At 50.2% G+C, this 21624-nt stretch overlaps 1 protein-coding gene across 6 annotated transcripts in view; it reads right to left on the bottom strand.

Annotated features, from left to right (window-relative positions):
• SNX29 (sorting nexin 29) overlaps positions 1-21624 on the bottom strand; it is a 580903-nt gene that overhangs the window by 488683 nt on the left and 70596 nt on the right. For all 6 annotated transcript variants that reach the window (XR_006343074.1, XM_043914342.1, XM_043914345.1 and 3 more), the window contains 5 exons: positions 20489-20559; positions 18651-18899; positions 16292-16667; positions 5497-5615; positions 2208-2283 (listed from right to left, as the gene is read on the bottom strand). Coding sequence is in view for 5 of the 6 variants with exons in the window: in XM_043914342.1 (XP_043770277.1) it covers positions 2208-2283; positions 5497-5615; positions 16292-16667; positions 18651-18899; positions 20489-20559 (891 nt within the window). In the remaining variant the exon portion in view is untranslated. The remainder of the gene's footprint in view (positions 1-2207; positions 2284-5496; positions 5616-16291; positions 16668-18650; positions 18900-20488; positions 20560-21624) is intronic.

Here is a 21624-nt window from a genome sequence, read left to right as displayed (position 1 = left end):
GCAAATTCGCCTACTCCCTGAAGTTTACCTGTAACCCCCAAACTCCGCACTCTCGGGGCTGACGTGGTCATCTGTGAACACATACATGTGTGAGTGTGGGCTCAGCCCCTTCAGTCACGTCCAGCTCTTTGCGACCCCGTGGACTGTAGCCCACTAGGCCTCTCTGTCCATGGGATTCTCCAGGCAAGAATACTGGAGTGGGCTGCCACCTCCTCCTCCAGGGGATCCTCCCCACCCAGGGATCGAACCAAAAAGTCTCTCACATCCCCTGCACTGCAGACGGGCTCCTTACGCCTCTGGCTTTTTACGGGCTCTGGCACCTCCCAGGAAGCCCGAAGTGCTGTCTGCTCTTCCTAAACACAGGACTGCGCGGAGCCTCGTAGGGGAAACCTGCGTGAGGCGGCCTCTATTCAGCCTGATGGTGCAATGGCAAAGAACCCGCCTGCCAATGCGGGAGATGCAAGAGATGCGGGTTGGATCCCTGGGGTGGGAAGATCCCCTGGAGGAGGGCACGGCAACCCACTCCAGTATTCTTGCCCAGAGAATCCCATGGACAGAGGGGCCTGGTGGGCTACAGTCCATGGGTTCACAGAAGAGTCGGACACGACTGAAACAACTCAGCGCACACACACATGATGAAAATGCCGCTGGTCATGAGTTCCCCCGTCACTGAAGCAACAACGGGTGTTAGATGGGATGTCTTTAAACAAGAGCAGACAGGAACCAAAGGCACTTACTGATCCAGTGACCAAAATGCTGTGGCCAGACACACTCCTAGGGACCTGGGGGCAATGGCTCCGTCTTGAGAGAACACGGCCACCACAAATAATGAGAGCTGCTTGTGTAGTTACAAAGAATTTGCAACATGGAAAAATAATACTTCACATCTTTCAGGAAAAGAGCCCCCAGGAGAATACCCAGTGGCCCATATAGTCAAAGCTATGGTTTTTCCAGTAGTCATGTACAGATGTAAGAGCTGGACCATAAAGAAGGCTGAGGGCCAAAGAACTGATGCTTTTGAACTGCGGTGTTGGGGAAGACTCTTGAGAGACCCTTGGACTGCAAGGGGATCAAACCAGTCAATCCTAAGGGAAATCAATCGTGAATATTCACTGGAAGGACCGAGGCTTCCTTCGGGTGACACCAACCCTTCCTGGCACCGCACTAACGTGTACAAGCCTCCTAGAGGCAGCGCCTCTCCAAAAGCAGGGCGAGACTGGAACACGAGGCATGGGCAGAGGTAAACTATGCCCACACCCTGGAGCCAAGGTTGAAAATGCAGACATTGTATCTGAGAGGCACCAAATTAAAGCCAGAGAGAGGAGGAAGGAGAGAGATGTAAGGGCAGTTGAGGATCACAGTGCCTTCAGGGGGTCCTCACTGTCCATCTCAGCTCTGCCACCTAACGTCCAGTGACTCTGAACAGCTCAGCTTTCCTTTGAGATACTTAGATTTGGAAAAACAAAAAACTGACGTGGCACATGTGTGCTAAGTCACTTCAGTCATATCTGTGTGATTTTATGAACCATAGCCTGCCAGGCTCCTCTGTCCAAGCGATTCTTCAGGCAAGAATACTAGAGCGGGTCGCCATTTCCTTCTCCAGGGGATCTTCCTGACCCAGGGATCGAACCCTCGTCTCCTGCACTGCAGGCAGATTCTTTATCACTGAGCCACCTGGGAAACCCTAGGCACTTCACAAATACCTGATACCAAAGTGGTTCCAATATTACGTGTGTGTGCTCAGTCACGTCTGATTCTCTGCAATCCCATGGACTGTAGCCCGCCAGGCTCCTCTGTCTATGGGATTTTCCAGGCAGGAATACTGGAAAAGGGTGCCATTTCCTTCCCCAGATTTAAATATTACATAATACTAAAACTGTAAAGTGTAATACTAAAACTGTCCAATATTTTATCATCAAATATTAAATCAAGCAAATTATGACAGTGGAAGTACCTAGCCATGGCCCCCAAAGAAGGAAAAGTAAAGGTGGTATGCAAATGAAATATGACCGACACCGGGTCTTGGGCCTGAGACCCATGGCCACTTGATGCCCTAGGATGTCAGACCAAAGTTGAACTGAATTCCTGTGAAGTGAGGCGCTGCCCTTCAAGCCCAGCAGAGGGACTTTCGAAAAGAAGGAAAGGCAGAGCTGCAAGGAGGACAGTCCGGCCCCAGAGGCAGCCAGGGGTGGGGGCTGCATGCTCACCTGTACCGGGGTCCCGGCTCTGGGAGGATGTGGTCCTCGGGTCCCGTCCCGTTCTCCAGGCTCCCGAGGGGGGCATCTGCACAGAGACAGCAGCCGCAGAGAAGGTCAGGGCTCTGCTCTCGCCCTCAGCTCTCCCATGAGACAGGGGCACGGGGCAGACACTGGCTCGCCTGCTAACTCCGCTGATGCAACGCCTTCCCCATCTGCACGCTGGACTTTCGTCTGCCGCCTGTTTCATTTTTTTCAGCCGTCATCTCAGACTTGGCATCAGTCACTGGCTGGAGGCCCTGTTCTCCCACTTCGGCTTTTTTTCCCTTCACTGAAGTGTGGCTCCCACACAATACTCTTATCAGTTTCAGGTGTATAGCAGAGCGATCCAGCATTTATATTAGAAACTGATTACATTACCTATTGATCACCGCAATAGATCCAGCAACTGTCTGTCACCCACGGTTATTACAACAGCACTGACTACATTCCCTATGCCTTTATTTATTAACCTTTCTGATCTTGAGCCACCTGAAATTATGCATGAAGTCCATGTCCAGAGACAACCTCAGAACCAGGGAACAATAATACATCAGCTGTTAGACAGAAGGGCTCCCGCCTGCAGCATCTGGAGACGGCCACGCGGGGGCAGCAGCGTCCACCTGTCACAACCGCGTGACTGCCCCTCTCTCAAGAGCCCTGCACCACGCGAGAAAGACATCTGGAAGTCATCTCTACCAACAGCAGGCAAGAGGCAGCACAGACCACAGAGGCACTGGCTGCTGCTCATGTCTCTCTCCAGGAAAAAGTGCAAAATCCGTGCCCCTGGGGGACATCAAGGCCAATGTCACTCAGGAGAACACCTGCACGCCAGACAAACTCCCGGCGTCAAGGCCCCCAGCCACACCTAGATCGGGACAGGGGGACAGGAGGGAGCTCGTCTCGCTCCCTAAGCCATCTGTCCTGTGACCTCCTCCGTTTTCACCTAGTTCTGCTCAAGATTCCCTGCTCTTAAGGGGTTGAAAAAGGGAATCCTAAGAGGAAAAGGATTCTCTCCCTTTTCCTTCCACCTGCTGTCCTCATGAAGCTACTCTACTCACTCCCACCTCTTATTTTTCTTAATTTATATTACAGTATAGTTGCTTTACAATGTTGTGTTAGCTTCTACTAACACAAGTGAATATATATATTCCCTCTTTTTTTAATTTCTTTCCCCTTTGGGTCACCACAGAGCACTGAGTTTCCTGAGCTACACAGAGCCGGGATCTGATGTGAGTGGCATGCCCGCCAGGTCATGGCTCCTCCAGCTCTGACTCTAGCATCTTTAAGCAGCCTGAGAATAACACACTTTCCCGTGCAATGTCCCCACCAACAGTGGGTTTGCCCCTCAGGCTGTCACAAGCTTCCAAGACTCCCAGCAGCTTCGTTACTGTAGTAAATTAAAAAGCTGGTGGACAGGCTCACACCCAGCATCCCTGGTGAGGAGGTCGGGGTCCACTCACCAGGGACAAGATGGAGCCTCTGGGTCTGAGAGGCTGACAGTGTGAGGAGGGACTGAGAGAAACCCGCCAGGTCGGGGGACACCTGCCAGCAAGGATCCCAGAGGCTGGCCAGAACCCCAAAGTGAAGAGCACACAGCCAAGGCCTGGGGGCAGCTGGACACGCCAGCCCAGCGACAGTTCACGACCTGGCCAAAAGGCCCGTCGGTGGGGGTAGAATAAGGGGCGTGGACCCCAAGGATGCTGTGAATGAGCCCTGGAAACCCTCCAGGGGTCCTAGACGCACGTGAGGACCACCTACTCCCTGCCGGCCAGCCCCACTTCGCAGACACTCCACCCGAGTCTGCACTGCCCCTGCGCGGGCAAGGGCGAGGGGACCACGTCCGCAGCCTGGGGGGCTCGGACCCCGGCTGGTCACCCGTGCAGAAGGAGGGCAGGGGCTCCCAGACCGGCCTGCCCCAGGCTTCACCCGAGACCCAGACAGAAGCTCTGGCTGGTACAGGAGACGCGGCCGGGGCAGGGTGTCGGCACCTCAGTCAAGTACAGACCGGATGGGACGGGGAGAGGAGGGGGGCAGCCCCCACCAGGAAGGCGGGGCGCAGGGCCAGGAGGGCTGCAGGCCGGGCCGGGATCCTCCACCCCCGGGTTTCTGCCTCCGGCGCCCACAGGATGCCCCTGTCACCCCACTGGGACAAAGCCAGCAGGGAGCCTGCCTGGGCCCTCCTGTGTGCCCGGCCTCTCCCCTCAGACCCCCTCGGGGGGCCTCCGCCCCACGTCTGAACCGTGACTCCCCTCCCTCGAGGGCTGCAGTCAGGAGAGACTGAGCTAGCCCAGACTGAGCACTGTGCGTTCCCCGCCGCGGTCCGCGCTTCCCCAGAGAGGAGACCAGCCTGGCGGACGGCGGCCACTCAGACCAGCAACACCGCCTGCACCTTCGAAGTGACCACCACGCCCCCCAGCCCCGACCGCACCCGGGAACGGGCCAGTCCTGCCCGAGCTAGACTGAGGGGCTTTCTGCTCCTCACGCAGCGCCAGGACAACCGTCTGGCATCCGGCTCCGAATGTTAACAGCTTCCTGAGCAACCGGTGGGCCCCCGTCCACAACCGTCCACGGCTTCCTAAACCTGGGCCCACGAGGTGAGAGGGGCACCCACACGGCGGGTACGGGGAGGCCTCACCGACACGGTGGTCCTGCGGGGGCACTGAGAGCGGCCCAGTGCTCCGCTCTGCCGGGCGCCACGCACACCCGCCCCGCCGGGAGCTCCGGGCTCAGCCACAGCTCCCACCCTCACCCCGACACCTCCCACCACGACCTGCTCTAGCTAAAGAAAGTAGTAACAAACCACGTGCGCGCCTGCCGTCACAAGGAATGGGCCAGGAAGGCTTGCCCACTTTTCGCCAAGCTTACTCCCTGACCTCCAAGCCCTCAGCTGTCGAGGGTGGGAGGGCCTTTAGAGCTACGGGTTCTGACCTTCTCCTTCCTCCTGAGGCAAAAATAATGGTCACCGTTTGTACGCCACCAAGGTCAACAGATCGCTGCCAAGAAAGGAAGCGGGCCTGGGGGCTCCTGGGTGACGTGCCAACACCCACTCAGCCGAGAGCACCGCAAAATACCCTGGTTCATTCAGCGAGGAGTCAAGCCGAAGCCACTGGGGCTCCCCTGCTGGCGGGGCCGCCTGCCCTGAGCCCCGGCCTCCCGCGCACCCCCCCCCGCCCCGCAGACGTGACCCCCGATCCGGCCCCTCCTGCCGCTGGTCCGGCCACGGCCCTGCAGGCGGCAGGGAGGAACCGGGGACACCCACCTGCAGGCCCGTAGGAGCCCACGCCGCTGACCGGGAAGAGCACCTCGGCGTGGCCGTGCAGCACCTGCAGCGGGGCCCAGCCGTGCATCTGGGAGAGGCAGGCGCCCCCGTCCCGCGGCCTGGGGGAGAGAACAGAGCTGCGGGTCAGGGCCCCACCCAGCCTCCCGGGGAGCCAGCCAGGCCAGGAGGGGGCTGAGAACACGGGGAGGCCCGGGCGGGAGCCGGGAGCCGGCCCGCCTGCGCTCGCTCCTTTAGCCCCTATGTACTGAGCCCCTCCTACCTGCCAGGCAGTGAACACACACATGCATGCATGCGTGTGCGTACACACACACACACACACACACACACACACACACACACACACACACTCTGTGCTGGCAGAGAGCCAGCCAACAAGGTCCATCCTGCCCTCATGGAGCTTACAGTCTGCTGGGGGGTGGCAGATATGGAGTATGTGCGTATGCGCTAAGTCACTTCAGTCGTGTACAACTCTGTGACGCCATGGACTGTAGTCCACCAGGCTCCCCTGTCCATGGGATTGTCCAGGCAAGAATACTGGAGTGGGTTGCCATACCGTTCTCCAGAGGGATCTTCCCAACCCAGGGATCGAATCCGTGTCTCTTACATCTCCTGCATTGGCAAGCGGATTCTTTACCACTAGCACCACCCGGGAAGCCCAACATGAAACATATGATCCCAAAAGAAAGTGAGAAACGGCAGCTCAGGTTCATGGGGCTGGTCGGAAAGGTGGTGGAAGGATTCTGTGAAGAAGGCAGGTTTGAAGTGAGTGGGGAGGGATGCGCTGGGGCCACGCGGGGAGGTGGAAGGGGGAACAAGGATGGAAGAGGAGAGGTGATATGTGCCAAGGCTGAAGCGAGAGGAGGCCCCGCGGGCTCTGGGTTCTGCAATAAGCTTGAGCCAGAGTCCGTCTGCCTCACTGGTTCTCAAACCCTCAAGAGTAAAAAGGACAGAACCAGACCAAACCATGTCTGGGCCACTTCCAAGAAAGGGGGTCAGCTCGAATATTAACCAGGCTCATGTGATCTGTTACAGTGTCACCTCACCCACCACGTGCCAAACTAGCCTGTTAGACCTTTGTGACGCCAGGCTGGTTCAGTTACACGGGTTTGAGAAAGTATCTGCCCACTGCAGCATCTGCTTCTGGGCAAGAAGCGGACACTGATAAATACCAGGATGCATCTGTGAGGGACTTGAAGGTTTATAAACTCATGTTGTAAATCAGATGTAAAAAGACCACAGCAGATCATAGTCATGGCTATTTAATGGAGGGAGGGAGGCAGAGAGGAGGAGCAGGAGGAGAAAGGAAAAGGAGAAGAAGGGGAGGGGAAAGTAGGGAACGAAAACAACTCTACGAGATCAGGCGACTTGTCCATCACCTGGCCAGGACCAAGGCTGGTAGAATTCAGCCCAGGTCTTCCAGATCCAGTTACTATGAGTCTCCTGGCCACTGCCCATTATTTACACAATGCATGTATTTCTTTCATATGGAGCAGGGATTAACAAAGTTTTTTTTTTTAAAGGATCAGACAGTCAATACTTTAGACTATGTGGCCATTGTGGCTGTTCAGTAGCTAAGTCGTGTCCAATTCTTTGCAACCCCATGGACTGCAGCATGCCAGGCTCCCCTGTCCTTCACCATCCCCTGGAGTTGGCTCAAATTCATGTCCACTGAGGCGGTGATGCTATCTAACCATCTCGTCCAGTATACTTCTTTGTTGAGTTTTTTTTTTTTTTTATTGGTTTACAAAGCTTTTAAAAATATAACAGCCATTCTTGGTCTGGGGACAGATTTAGCCAGCAGGCTAGTTTGCCAGCTCTTTTCTTTAACTTTTTAAAAATGTTATTTATTTATGGCTACACTGGGTCTTCATTGCTATGTGCGGGCTTTCTCTAGCTGCGGCAAGTGGGGGCTACGCTTCACTGAGGGGCACGGGCTTCTCATCATGGTGGCTTCTCGCTGTAGAGCCTGGGCTCCAGGGCACTCGGGTTTCAGCAGCTGCAGGGCACGGGGCTTAGTTGCTCCACAGCGTGTGGGATCTTCCTGGACCAGGGACTGAACCTGTGTCCCCCGCATTGGCAGGCGGATTTTTTTTTTTTTCATTTATTTTTATTAGCTGGAGGCTAATTGCTTTACAATATTGTAGTGGTTTTTGCCATACATTGGTATGAATCAGCCATGGATCTACATTGTTCCCCATCCTGAACCCCTCTCCCGCCTCCCTCCCCATCCCATCCCTCTGGGTCATCCCAGTGCACCAGCCCCGAGCACTTGTCTCATGCATCCAACCTGGACTGGCGATCTGTTTCACACTTGATAATATACATGTTTCGATGCTGTTCTCTCAGATCATCCCACCCTCGCCTTCTCCTATAGAGTCCAAAAGTCTGTTCTGTACATCTGTGTCTCTTTTTCTGTCTTGCATATAGGGTTATTGTTACCATCTTTCTAAATTCCATATATATGCGTTAGTATACTGTATTGGTGTTTATCTTTCTGGCTTACTTCACTCTGTATAATGGGCTCCAGTTTCATCCATCTCATTAGAACTGATTCAAATGTATTCTTTTTAACGGCTGAGTAATATTCCATTGTGTATATGTACCACAGCTTCCTTATCCATTCGTCTGCTGATGGGCATCTAGGTTGCTTCCATGTCCTGGCAATTATAAACAGTGCTGCGATGAACATTGGGGTGCACGTGTCTCTTTCAGATCTGGTTTCCTCAGTGTGTATGCCCAGGAGTGGGATTGCTGGGTCATATGGCAGGTCTATTTCCAGTTTTTTAAGGAATCTCCACACTGTTCTCCATAGTGGCTGTACTAGTTTGCATTCCCACCAACAGTGTAAGAGGGTTCCCTTTTCTCCACACCCTCTCCAGTATTGCTTGTAGACTTTTGGATAGCAGCCATCCTGACTGGCGTGTAATGGTACCTCATTGTGGTTTTGATTTGCATTTCTCCGATAATGAGTGATGTTGAGCATGTTTTCATGTGTTTGTTAGCCATCTGTATGTCTTCTTTGGAGAAATGTCTGTTTAGATCTTTGGCCCATTTTCTGATTGGGTCATTTATTTTGGCAGGCAGATTCTTAACCACGGTGCCATCAGGGTCATTCTCCTTTGAGTCCTCTGGAGCTCCTGGTCACACATGTGACACTTAGCCAGACACACAGGGAGAAGTGACCTTAACAGACTTTTGCCAGCTCTGTGACTGAGGCCTGCAGGTGACACACACCGTGGGGCATGGGAGGGGAAGCGCCCCCACCTGTGTGCGCCGCAGCAGAGCTGGGTGCTGGGGTGAACGTGGCTCTGCCTCTACAATCTGTAAAGAACTGCCTGCCTGCCCGGGGCTCCACTCCAGCAGCTGGCAAGCAGGGGGACTCCCAGACAGACGCCCAGAGGCGGGCAGGGTGCCCCTCGGGACACAGCTGCAAAACCACAGTCCTTTCCTGGCCGCTGTACCAGCTCCAGGTGGGTGGCATTTCCTGCTGTTTCTTTTCATTGTTGTTGAATTTTTACTTCCGTAATTTTTTTAACTAATCTATTTTTAATAGGAGGATGACGGCTTTACAATGTTGTGCTGGTTTCTGCCACACATCAACATGAAGCAGCCACAGGTAATACAAATATGTCCCCTCCCTCTTGATCCTCCCACCTCCCACTGCATCTCACCCCCTAGGCTGTCACCAAGCAGCAAATTCCCACTGGCTGCCTCACTTATATATGGTAATGTGTATGTTTCCATGCTACTCTGCTCTTTCTAAGGGGACTTACATCTTGCCACTTTCCGACAACACGCGCAGAGCGCAAGGAGAAGTCAGGCCCCACCTGCTGAGGTTCGGATCCACGTAAAAGTGGGCAAGGGACCCCCATCCCAGAAAGGGGTTACACTGAGGTCATTCCTGAGGCAGAGTCCAATTCAGAGTGCGGTGCCAACACCAGAATGGTGTTGCTTTTCATTAGAGAAGATACTTTAAAAAAAAAAAACCTAGAAAATGCCACAAAGAGGAGGGTAGTATTGCTTAGTCGTGTCTGACCCTTTATGACCAGAGAGACGACAGACCACCAGGCTCTTCTGTCCAAGTGATCCTTCAGGCAAGAGTACTGGAGTGGGTTGCCATTCCCTTCTCCAGGGGATCTTCCTGACCCAGGGATGGAACCCAGGTCTCCTGCATTGCAGGCAGATTCTTTACTGTCTGAGCCAGCAGGGAAGCCCAAAGAGGAGGGGGAAAATAACATACCCAAAGCCACGTTATCCAAAACATGACTGACATGGACACAATCGCTTCAGTGACTTTTTCTTGACTTGCATACTTCTCTTTAAGAGGTTGTGACCCAACTAAGTGTAGGTTTTTATAATTTCCTTTTTTCATTCACTATATAAGTTCATCCTCACACTATGTGGATACTCTCAGATGTCATTTAAGATGTTTAAGATCCTGAACATTAAGATTTAAGATTTGAACTATGAAATACTCCGCTGTTCACTGTGAATGGTTCCTCCGTGGGCAGTACCTTTGGGTCAGGTCCACTGCACTGTCTCTAAATCAGCACAGTCATCTGGAGGCAACAACCTTTGTCCTGAGACCTGTCCTCAACACAGCTTCCTGGCAGCGGAATTACTAAATCAAGGGGACTAAACACTGAGGGCTAGAGGAGAAGGGGACGACAGACGATGAGACGGTTGGATGGCATCACCGACTTGATGAACGTGAGTCTGCGCAAACTCCGGGAGATAATGAAGGACAGGGAAGCCTGGAGTGCTGTGGTCCATGGGGTCGCAGAGAGTCGGACACAACTGAGCGACTGAACAACAGAACATTTTTAAGGCTCCTGACGTGTCACACCGTTCTCCCCAGAGGCCGTACACGTGGCCAACGCTCTGTCAGGACGATGCGAGCGACAGCCTCGCCTGATCTTTATACGTGTTAACGTCGACTATGTGTCTGGAAGATTCTGAGCACTGAGACTCAGCCGTCCTGACAGGGCGCTCACCCAGGTCCGCCCTCCACCTATTTCTCTTCCTCAAACTTGATGAAGATGATGGCAAAGTGCAGTGTCTGGTTTCACTATGTGTTTGCTTAGTTGCTATTAAATGCAACTTTTTTCAGGTTCATAATTCTTTTCGATTTATGTTTTCACCCCACTTCCCTGTTGTTTCATAGTGCACATATAAAGTGACAGGAAACTCCCTTTGTATAATAAAGATGTTATTCTTTTCTAAGAAAAATAATCAGGGGCTTCCCTGGCAGTACAGTGTCTAAGACTCTATGCTTCCACTGCAGGGGGCATGGGTTTGGTCCCTGGTCAAGGATCCCAAATGCCACGCAGCACAGTCAAAAAAAAGAAAAGCTACCACTTATAAATCAAATCCACCTAAATCAAATCCCTTACGATTATACAGTAGAAGTGACAAATGGATTCAAGGGATTAGATCTGATAGAGTGCCTGAAGAACTAAGGATGGAGGTTCGTGACATTGTACAGGAGGCAGTGATCAACACCATCCCCAAGAAAAACAAATGCAAAAAGGCAAAACGGTTGTCTGAGGGGGCCTTAAAAACAGCTGAGTAAAGAAGAGAAGTGAAAAGCAAGGAGAAAAGGAAAGATATACCCACATGAATGCAGAGTTCCAAAGAATAGCAAGGAGAGATAAGAAAGCCTTCCTCGGTGATCAATCCAAAGAAACAGAGGAAAACAACAGAATGGGAAAGACTAGAGATCTCTTCAAGAAAATTAGAGATACCAAGGGAACATTTAATGCAAAGATAGGCACAATAAAGGACAGAAATGGTATGCACCTAAGAAAAGCATAAGATATTAAGAAGAGATGGCAAGAATACAGAGAAGAACTGTACAAAAAAGATCCTCATGATCCAGATAACCACAATGGTGTGATCACTCACCTAGAGCCAGACATCCTGGAATGTGAAGTCAAGTGGGCCTTAGGAAGTATCACTATGAACAAAGCTAGTGGAGATGACAGAATTCCAGTTGAGCTATTTCAAATCCTAGAAGATGATGCTGTGAAAGTGCTGTACTCAATATGTCAGCAAATTTGGAAAACTCAGCACTGGCCACAGGACTGGAAAAGGTCAGTTTTCATTCCAATCCCAAAGAAGGACAATGTCAAAGAATGCTCAAACTACTGCACAATTGCACTCATCTCACACGCTAGCAAAGCAATGCTCAAAATTCTCTAAGCCAGGCTTCAACAGTATGTGAACCATGAACTTCCAGATGTCCAAGCTGGATTTAGAAAAGGCAGAGGAACCAGAAATCAAATCGCCAACATCTGTTGGATCATAGAAAAAATAAGAGAGTTCCAGTAAAACATCTACTTTCTGCTTTATTGACTATGCCAAAGCCTTTGACTGTGTGGATCACAACAAACTGTGGAAAATTCTTCAAGAGATGGGAATACCAGACCACCTTATCTGCCTCCTGAGAAATCTGTATGCAGGTCAAGAAGCAACAGTTAGAACCGGACATGGAACAACGGACTGGTTCCAAATCAGGAAAGGAGTACGTCAAGTCTGTATATTGTCACCCTGCTTGTTTAACTTATATGCAGAGTACACCATGTGAAATGCCGGGATGGATGAAGCACAAGCTAGAATCAAGATATTTGGTGGGAGAAATATTAGTAACCTCAGATATGCAGTTGACACCACCCTTACAGCAGGAAAGCAAAGAAGAACTAAAGAGCCTCTTGATGAAAGGGAAATAGGAGACTGAAAAAGTTGGCTTAAAACTCAACATTTAAAAAACAAAGACCATGGCATCCGGTCCCATCACTTCGTGACAAATAGATGGGGAAACAATGGAAAAGGTGACAGACTTTATTTCTCAGGCTCCAAAATCACTAAAGATGGTGACTGCAGCCATGAAATTAAAAGACACTTGCTCCCTGGAGGAAAAGCTATGACTAATCTAGACAGCAGAGACATTACTTTGCCTACAAAGGTCCATCTAGTCAAAGCTGTGGTTTTTCCAGCAGTCATGTATGGATGTAAGAGTTAGACTATAAAGAAAGCTAAGCACTGAAGAACTGATGCTTTTGAACTGTGGTGTTGGAGAAGAGAGTTCCTTGGACTGCAAGGAGATCAAACCAGTCAATCCTAAAGGAAATCAGTCCTGAATATTCACTGAAGGACTGATGCTGAAGCTGAAGCTCCAATACTTTGGCCACCTGATGCAAAGAACTGACTCATTGGAAAAGACCCTGATGCTGGGAAAGATTGAAGGCAGGAGGAGAAGGGGACGACAGAAGATGAGATGGTTGGATGGCATCACTGACTCGATGGACATGAGTTTGTGCAAGCTTTGTGAGTTGGTGATGGACAAGGAAGCCTGGTGTGCTGCAGTCCCTGGGGTCACAAAGAGTCGGACATGACTAAGCGACTGAACTGAACTGAATCACTTATAAATATTGAGGTGGGAGGCACAAGATCTTTCCTCAGTCATCCAAGAAGTGGCTTAATTGCCAGCACATGGAGGTGTAAACCCAATATTTGGCCAACAGTGCATCTATTAATAAAAATCACAGCATTTGACTTTGCCAGAGGCCGCTGCCACCCAGCACGTGCATCTCCTGGCCTGGCCCCTTTCCTCCCACAAACCTGGCCACACTATTAAAGTCTAAAGTCCTGGCCCCTCCAGGTTCCTAGACCTTTCACATGAATCTAGCTTAGAAGCAAAATCAAAGCATTACTCAGTAGGCCATCTCATCACTGCTCTTTCCCCAAGATGCTCTGCGGGATGTTGGCTTGAGATCCCCTCTTTATGCCAGGGAGCAGGCTGTCCATAGTCCACAGGAGACCCAGCAGCCTCGGAGGGCCGAGCCTGTAAAGGTCAGCCTGCTCTGTTCTGTGTCTCACACATCACAATGCCAGTGGCTGCCCCAGCTCGCAAGCTGGCCTCCCCTCACTGGCACTGGTCCAGCAGGAAGAGAAACGACTGTCTGAGGCCACAAAACCAACTCATGGAGTGATGCAACTCGGAGATGTGCTTACCTAGAGTGACAGAAAATGCAAATGGCATTTCCTAAAAGCCCCAGAGGAAGAACCATAGGCAGGTGTGATGGTTAACTTTATGTGTCAACTTGGCTAGGCCACGGTACCAAAATATTTGACCAAATGTTATTCTTGATGTCTCTGTGAAGGCATTTGGTTAGATGAGATTAAAATGTAAGTCAGGAGAGTGTGAGTAAAGCAGATCACCCTCCATAAGTCAGGGGGGCCTCACGTAATCAGTTAAAGGCCTCAGCGGAAAAACACATACGTTCTCCCCACAAAGAAGAAGAAATTCTGTCAGCAGACTGTCTTCAGATTCGAACTGGAGTCCTCCCCTGGGCCTCCAGTTTGCAGGCCTACCTTGCAGATTTTAGACTTGTCAAGTTCCACAATCGCATGAGCCAACTTCTTAAAGTAAATCTCTGTAGATACATACATACATATTCTTAAAGTAAATCTCTGTAGATACATACATACATACATACACATGCAGAAACACACACACATACACTACCGGTTCTGTTTCTCTGGAGAACTCTAACAGCATGGGTCACAAGACTGGATCCAGGTACAAAATCATCCATACCCAGTGAGCAAGAACAATGACACAGGGGGACTTCCCCAGGAGGAAAAGACCTTGGGCAGAAAGAAAAATGGAGCCAGTGCAATCTAACCTTAATCCTGGTTTTGCCCATTGCTTTGACAAATCTCAACTCTCTGCATTAAAGAATCTGGTTCTTTCATCCATCAAGTGGGGTGACACCCACAAACCCCCAGAGATTACTCTAAGTATTAGGATACAGTGTGTCTGCAGACTTCGGCGTCTGGCCTGTCCTAGATGATATGGAGGCAATGCTACTATCGTGAGCATCCACGTGAACGGGGATGAGAGTAAAAATCAAAGACAAAAACAGGCAGAGTCTCACAAGAAAGAAAAAACACTCTGACTTAACACGTGGAGATGCCAAGCTTAGGACTAGAGGCGCACTTGGCCTCTTCGGCACCCCGTGGGGTCTCGGCTTCTTCACTGGACACTTTCGCGGGCCGGTTTTGAAGACAGCCATGACTAGGGTGGCACTTCACACTCCAGAGCTCAGGTGAAGAAGTCACTAGTTGATTCAGCATCAAGAGTAAGAGCAGGACTTCCCTGGTGGTTCAGTGGTTAAAAGTCCACCTGTCAATGCAGGCGACACGGGTTCAATCCCTGGTCCGGGAAGATTCCACAAGCCACGGGGCAGCTAAGCCCATGCATCACAACTACAGAGCCCACTCTCTAGAGCCCACACTTTGCAAAAGAGAAGGCACCACAATGAGAAGCCTGTGCACCGCAAGTGAGAGCAGTCCCCGTTCTCTGCAACTGGAGAAAAGCCCTCACAGTAATGAAGACCCAGCGCAGTCAAGAATGAATGAATGAATTTTTTTAAAAAGGGTAAGAACAAGGACTACAGCGGTTACAGCCCCACAGCAGCGGGGCTGTCTTTCTCGACATGCCAGCACCAATGCCCAAGGCGTCACACACAGGGTCCCAGTGACTGGACAACTCTGCAAAGCATGTGCTGCTGTTTTCTCAGATCTCAGGGGAGGCCTGAGGCTCTGGGAGGTGAAGAAACTCGTCTGTCCTAGTCTAAACTAAGCCACGGAGCTAGTAAATGAGAGCCCAGGTTGTCAAGATTCTAAGGTTCAATCTCCTAACTTTGCTTTTCTGCTTCACAGGTTCACCTGCATCAAGCCCCTCTCGAAGGTATAAACATACTATAGCTCCAGTGTTAAGGTGATAAGTGCAGGCAAGTTACCCTGCAGATAAACACAGAAATTACCAGCCGGAGACTGTTCTCTAGAACAACTTGCCTCTCTCCTGAACTTCCTGGGCTGGTGGCAAGTAAGACATGCGAGCAAAATTCAAGGAATAAAATGAAAGACCTAAACACAAAGCAAGAATTTCAGGTCATACATCTTGACACCAATGCTGCAGTAAGTACCATCCAACAATATATATGTTCCCTTCACTTAGTTCTCAGGCATAAACTCATGCTCCTTCCCCCGAAATCAAGATCTGAATAATGAAAGATGCCGCAAACAAATAAAAAACTTGCAGTCTAACGTCACCCAAAACTGCAGAAAGAGCCAGCAGCCTGTGTACCACCCTTTTTTGTTTTTTTAACATTTTTTAAGGTTTGTTTTTTTCTTTTAATGTGGATCTTTCTTTAACTTATTTATCTGGCTATGCTGGGTCTTCATTGCTGCATGGGCTTTTTCTCTAGTTGTAGCAAGTAGGGGCTACTCTCTACTGTCTCTGGTTGTGGTGCGTGGGCTTCCCATTGCAGTGGCTTCTCTTGTGGCAGAGCACAGGCTCTAGGGTGTGCGGGCTTTAGTAGCTGTAGCCCACGGGCTCAGCAGCCAGCAGCTCAGCTGCAGCTAGCAGCTCTCGGGCTCCAGAGCGCAGGTTCAGCAGTTGTGGTACAGGGGCTGAGCTGCTCTGAGCCATGTGAAATCCTCCCAGGCCAGGGATCGAACCCGTGTAACCTGCGCTGGCAGGCAGATTTCTGAGATGTGGACCATTTTTAAAGTCTTTATTGAATTTCTCACAATATTGCTTCTGTTTTGCATGTTTTGGTTTTTTGATCTTGGGGCATGTGGGATCTCAGCTCCCTGACCAAGGATCGAACCCACACCTCCTGCACTGGAAGGTGAAGTCTTAACGGCTGGACCACCCGGGACGTCCCTTACTACCCTTCCGTAGAAGCTCTCGGGTGGAACTTACTTCTCTGGCGACTCCGAGTGGCCTGGGCGCTTCCTTCCTGGCATGCTCCCGTACACATCGTCCTCGTTCTCGTCCACGTCTTCATCATCGATGCTTTTCACGTCCAGCTTCTGGTACCCAAACTCCCCGTTTAGAGACAGAGAATCGATTTTCCAAGAGTTGCTGCCCTGACTTCCGTTAGAATTTGGCCCAAAGGGGCTTTCGAAGGCTGACATGATATTGATCGAGGATCGGTCAGAGTTCTCCTCCGAGCTCTCCCCTGCCCCGGGGATCTTCTTAAAAACATCCCCAGGGCTCTGCTCGTCTTCCTCGTCATCAAACGAGATGATGTTGGTCACCTTCTTTTTCTTCTTCCGCTCCCTTTTACATTTGGCATCTGGCAAAAGATATGAGATAAGAAAAAGCAGGCAAGAAAAAGCGATGATCGACTCATCCTGCCTCTAGACTGTGGAAAATCTCTTACTATTCTACTCAAAAATAAACTGAAGATAAACTCAGATCCTTTTTTCAACCCTTGGAGGGGGAGAAAAAAAATCTGTCTATGCGAAACCGAGCAAAATGGATGCGGGTCTCTACTTCTGGTTTGAAATATGTCGCAGAGCACACATTACAATCACTCCTTCTAAGCAATCTTTCCAAGCACTTTGATTCAAAAGATGAATCATTACTGAAATGATTTTTACCCTTTCACTTTGGAAAACACTCTCATGGCTGGGAGATGAGACCAAGAAAATCAGTTTAGGGATTGTAACTGATTGTTCAACGGCCACAATTCCTCCCAACCCTGCAAGGTGCCTCTTTTCAGTAGGACTGCTCCCATCATGGGTGGTGCCTATTTCTCCACCCTCCTGAATCTAGGCCAGCTTAGTGCTCTGCTTTTAAGAACAGAATGTGGCAGAAATAACAAATGTGTGAGTTCTAGAGCCCAGGCGTTACCTCATGGAATACTGCCCTGAAACTACCACAGAAGAAGCCAGTCTAACTTACTGGAGGGTGAGAGGCCAACGTAGGGGAAACGGAGATGCCCCAGCCAAGAGCCAGCACCAACTCCAGATGTGTGAGTGGGGCCACCTTGGGCCTTCCAGCTCAGTCACCAGCTGAATGCAGCCCCATGAGGGAGCCCAGGTGAAACCAGCAGAAGAACCATCCCGCCAACCCACAGACTCACAAAAAAGGAATAAATTGAGGTTGTCTGTTTTAAGCTACTACATTTTGAAGCTGTTTGTTACACAGCAAAGACAAACGGAAACAGAAGTCAAGACTGCCTTGGCGCCTAGCACCTAGGTGAGCCAACTTCTTCACTCATCTTAATCACCAACCTTGGGTGTGAAGCACTTTGGAGCCAATTGCAAAAAGACAGATCCACCCACTAAGGTGTGACGTGGGGATGCATCACCACCAGTGTATCGCAACTTAGAGACAATGTCAAAAGCAGGGTTCCCAAAATGGATGGAAAAGATACTCCTTTGGGTGTACAAATCCCAGCATCTCTGGTACAGTCATCAACAGTCCATATCGTTTGCATGAGGTCTCTGCTCAAGGAGAGAGTGGGCCCTCCTGGTGGTCCAGTGGTTAAGACTCTGCACTTCCAATGCAGGGGGCACAGGTTCAATCCCTGGTCAAGGAACTAAGACCCCACATGCCCTGAGGCACAGCCAAAAAAGTTTTTTAATAATTAAAAAAAAATGGAGAAGGCAAGACAGATAAAGCCAATGTAAACTAAAGACTTCACAGAATTCTGAGCTTCCCCATCATTAATAACTCCAAAGGGTGGACCATGATTACTGCCTTATTTAAGGGATTTCAGAATACCAGGGATTTAGGCCCTTATACCCAAAATTTCCTATTTTGCTGTTTCAACATTCTGGATGTGCCAGAAGGTTCAAGGGGGCACTGTAAAACTTCTTACAAAATTAATCAGAACTGAATCCACTTCCTTTGCCTACCCAGAGCCTAGAGTCAAAACCGACCATCTCCTCTCTTTCCGTGGCCTCCACTTAAACGTCACCCCCTCAACAGTCTACATTCTCCAGAGCACACTAGGCTGGGCTTTCATCCCACTGATCAGAAGGATGATTAAACGAATGAATGGATGACGGGATGAAGGAATGAAGGGCAACCTCCTCTGGCTTCACGTGACCATCACGCCCTCCCTCTCGGCTTGCCCTGACTGAGCTGTTGGCTTGGCTACCCTGTCATCTTCACGTCCCAGGAAGCCTCTCAGCACCCTTTCGGAGTGAATAAGAGTAAGACAGACAGACAGAAATGTGAGCTGAAAATACCAGTGCATCGGATTTCGCTTCCCTGGGTGCCCCCACCCGTCACCCCGCCTGACCCCGGTCCCCGCATCCTCTCTCACCGGCACTGACGTGCTTGGACACCACGGGCAGGGGGTCGGTCTCCTGCTCAGCTCTGCTGAGGATGGAGACTGCCGAGGATGCTGTGATCTCCCTGAAAAGGCTGCTCACTCCTTGCGTGGACTCCTTCAGCAAGGAGGTCACATTCTGCGTGGATTCCTTCAAGAGGTCCGAGACGGTGGGAGCAAACTTACTCTGCCCGTTTAAGTCCTTGTTGTCGATGTTAATTGCGAAGAGTATGGAGTTCAGACCTACCCCCCAAAAAGGGAAAAGTCTGGAGTGTTTGCTGTTCAACAGTCACACTTTCAACACAATAAACACGCTGCGACGTTAGAGGACATAAGAGGGTACACACTCATCTCAAACGGTGACTTAAAAAAAAACAAACAACTCCCACAAAACTGGGGTCAGGAGACACCGCTATCATGGGAATTAAGTCTTCCAAAGTCTTCCCCTATTTGTCAGGAAGACAAACGCAAATAAGAAGTCAGTCATGGGGAGGGGAAGGCTTAAGTTCTGGGGTCAGACTGCCTGGGCTGAGCCCCAGCATGGCCACTCAGTAGCTCTGAGACCTTGGTCAAGCCATTCATGACCTCTCTGAGCTTCAATTTCCTTATCTATAAAAGAGGGACAACAGCCTCTCTTACAGAGTATTAAAGACCATCACCCACCAAAATCAGCTTGGTAAGCAATCAAAAAATGACATATACACACTATTTGCAAAATAGGTAATTAGCAGGAAGCTGCTATACAACACAGGGAGCCCAGCCCAACATTCTGTGATGACCTAGGGGAGTGGGGTAGGAGGGGGGATGGAGGATCGAGAGGGAGTGAGTGAGTGACAGTCACTCAGCCGTGTCCTGCTCTCTGCGACCCCATGGACTGGAGCCCACCAGACTCCTCTGTCCATGGAATTCTCCAGGCAAGAATACTGGAGTGGGTTGCCATTTCCTTCTCCAATCAAGAGAGAGAGGGTAGATAAAATTATGGCTGATTCGTGCTGTCATATGGCAGAAACCAATACAACACTGCAAAGCAATTATCCTTCAATGAAAAGAAAAAAAAACATGCACCAATATCATGTCCATTATACCTTCAGGCAAAAACGTGCACTGGTCTCCTACGGCCTACGTACAACATCATGGTCATCTGACTTTTCCTCATCAATGGACAAGCCTAATGTAACTCCGTAGGTGGGACTCAGTGAAAACTTTCAGGAAAGAGAGAAAGAGGAGGCCACAAAGGATTTGGAACAAAGAAGCAAGGTACCCACTTGGGTTGCATTCACCCTTTGAGTGAGAGTCAAACGTTAGACAATTTAACACTTCATCAACTAGCACCAAGGCAGGACTTTCACCAGGACAAATCAGATACTGACTCTCTTATCTGATTCGTTCACAACCCTATCAAGCTGACTACAGTGCCATCAGGATTCCCACCTGGCAGAAGAGGAAGGTAATGGTAAAAAAAACTCACCAGATCTGCCTCAGGCCACCTGCCAGAGGGAGGGAGAGCCAGGTTGCTAAGACTTGTCTCCTCTTTCCACCCCCGCTCCGGTTCCCTGGATCTTTATCTCACACTTGCAAAGCCTCAACCAAAACCCCGCAACCCCATGCTTTCCCAGCCAGGGTATCACAATTCTAGATAAATGGACTCAGTGTTCATTGCCACTAAAGGAAGGATAGTGGCGAGTGATGAGTGGCCCTTTCATTCAATGAGGGACGGGAGAACCCACAGCACCGCATGGAGTTACACATCCACTCTCAGGCAGCTCCTCTGCTCACCAAGCTTCAGAGGACCCCCTGCCTCCCGCCCCTGGCCCTGGCCCTGGCCAGCTTACCAGCTGCCATGGTGGGAAGCATGCTAGACCTTTCTTCATCCATGACAAAAGCCCAGTCTTCATAAAACGTGCTGCAAATGGAAAAGAGAGGGGGAATGCTCTAAACCGTTGTTCTCAGCATCCGTTAGCCAGACAATTCCTTCATATGGCTCCCTGGAAAGTTCATGCCTGTCCATGCCAAAGTGGCCACGCAAGGTCTCTGCTGTGCTGGGTCTTCTGGTTATAAAGGATTGAACACATATATCCTACAACTTCCTCATCGGTCCCCTGAGATCATTAGAGCCTGAGAGTACCAAGATAGGCATGAGATGGAAACGCACTACTTATGAAGCAGAAAAGGAAAAGGGGACAAACAGTGGTGACTTTCACTCAAGCAACGTTTCTAAGAAATAGGCAGGAAATCCAAGCCAGCCCACAGGGACCCCCTGAGTGGACTCATACAAGAAGAGACAATTTCAGAACAAAATTTTAGTTCCCTGGGCCCTTCAACCAAGGCATCTGTATGTAACACCAGTTTGGGCAGCAGCCTCAAAAGCCCAAATTACCTCCTGGAATGGGCTGGGAAGCTAAAAAAGCCCACAGACCTAAACGGCAGTTGTAGAGGAGGGGACCAGAAGGCCAATCAGTCACTCCATTCTCCAAGGTCATTTGGCAATAAATCGTACAGCCTGGGCTCAAAGGCAGCTCTCCCAGCCCCACGGCCCAGCTCTTCAGCAGACCCCCAGCTAAGAAATAACAAGTAAATATCCTCATCTCCGACTTCCCCACCAGGTCAGAGAACTCTAAACTAACGGAGTCAAAATTCAATTTCACTGAAGCACGGTCAGCGATGGGTGACCTGGAGTTCAGCTAAAGACCAGATACATAGCCGCTGAAGTGACTGAATATAACCAACAGGAAGAGAAAAGACAGACATCATTGTCAACATACTTAACCCAGCAAAGAAGTCAGTGGAAGCACAGACTGTATCTTCAAGCTGGCAGTGCAGGCAGACCTCTGATCCCCCAAACTGTGATTCTTTACAGACTGGAGCCAGTTTTCTTGCACATAAATGAATTTGGTGTTCCCACAATGAATTAGAGGGGCTAGTGATTCAGCGAAGTACAACGGTGAGTCTTAACAGCTGATTGCCTTCT

This window comes from Cervus elaphus, chromosome 10, assembly GCF_910594005.1.
Source record: "Cervus elaphus chromosome 10, mCerEla1.1, whole genome shotgun sequence".
Classification (NCBI taxonomy): Eukaryota; Metazoa; Chordata; class Mammalia; order Artiodactyla; family Cervidae; genus Cervus; species Cervus elaphus.
The sequence above is the reverse complement of the archived record's forward strand: the minus strand, read 5'-3'. Positions and strand labels throughout refer to the sequence as shown.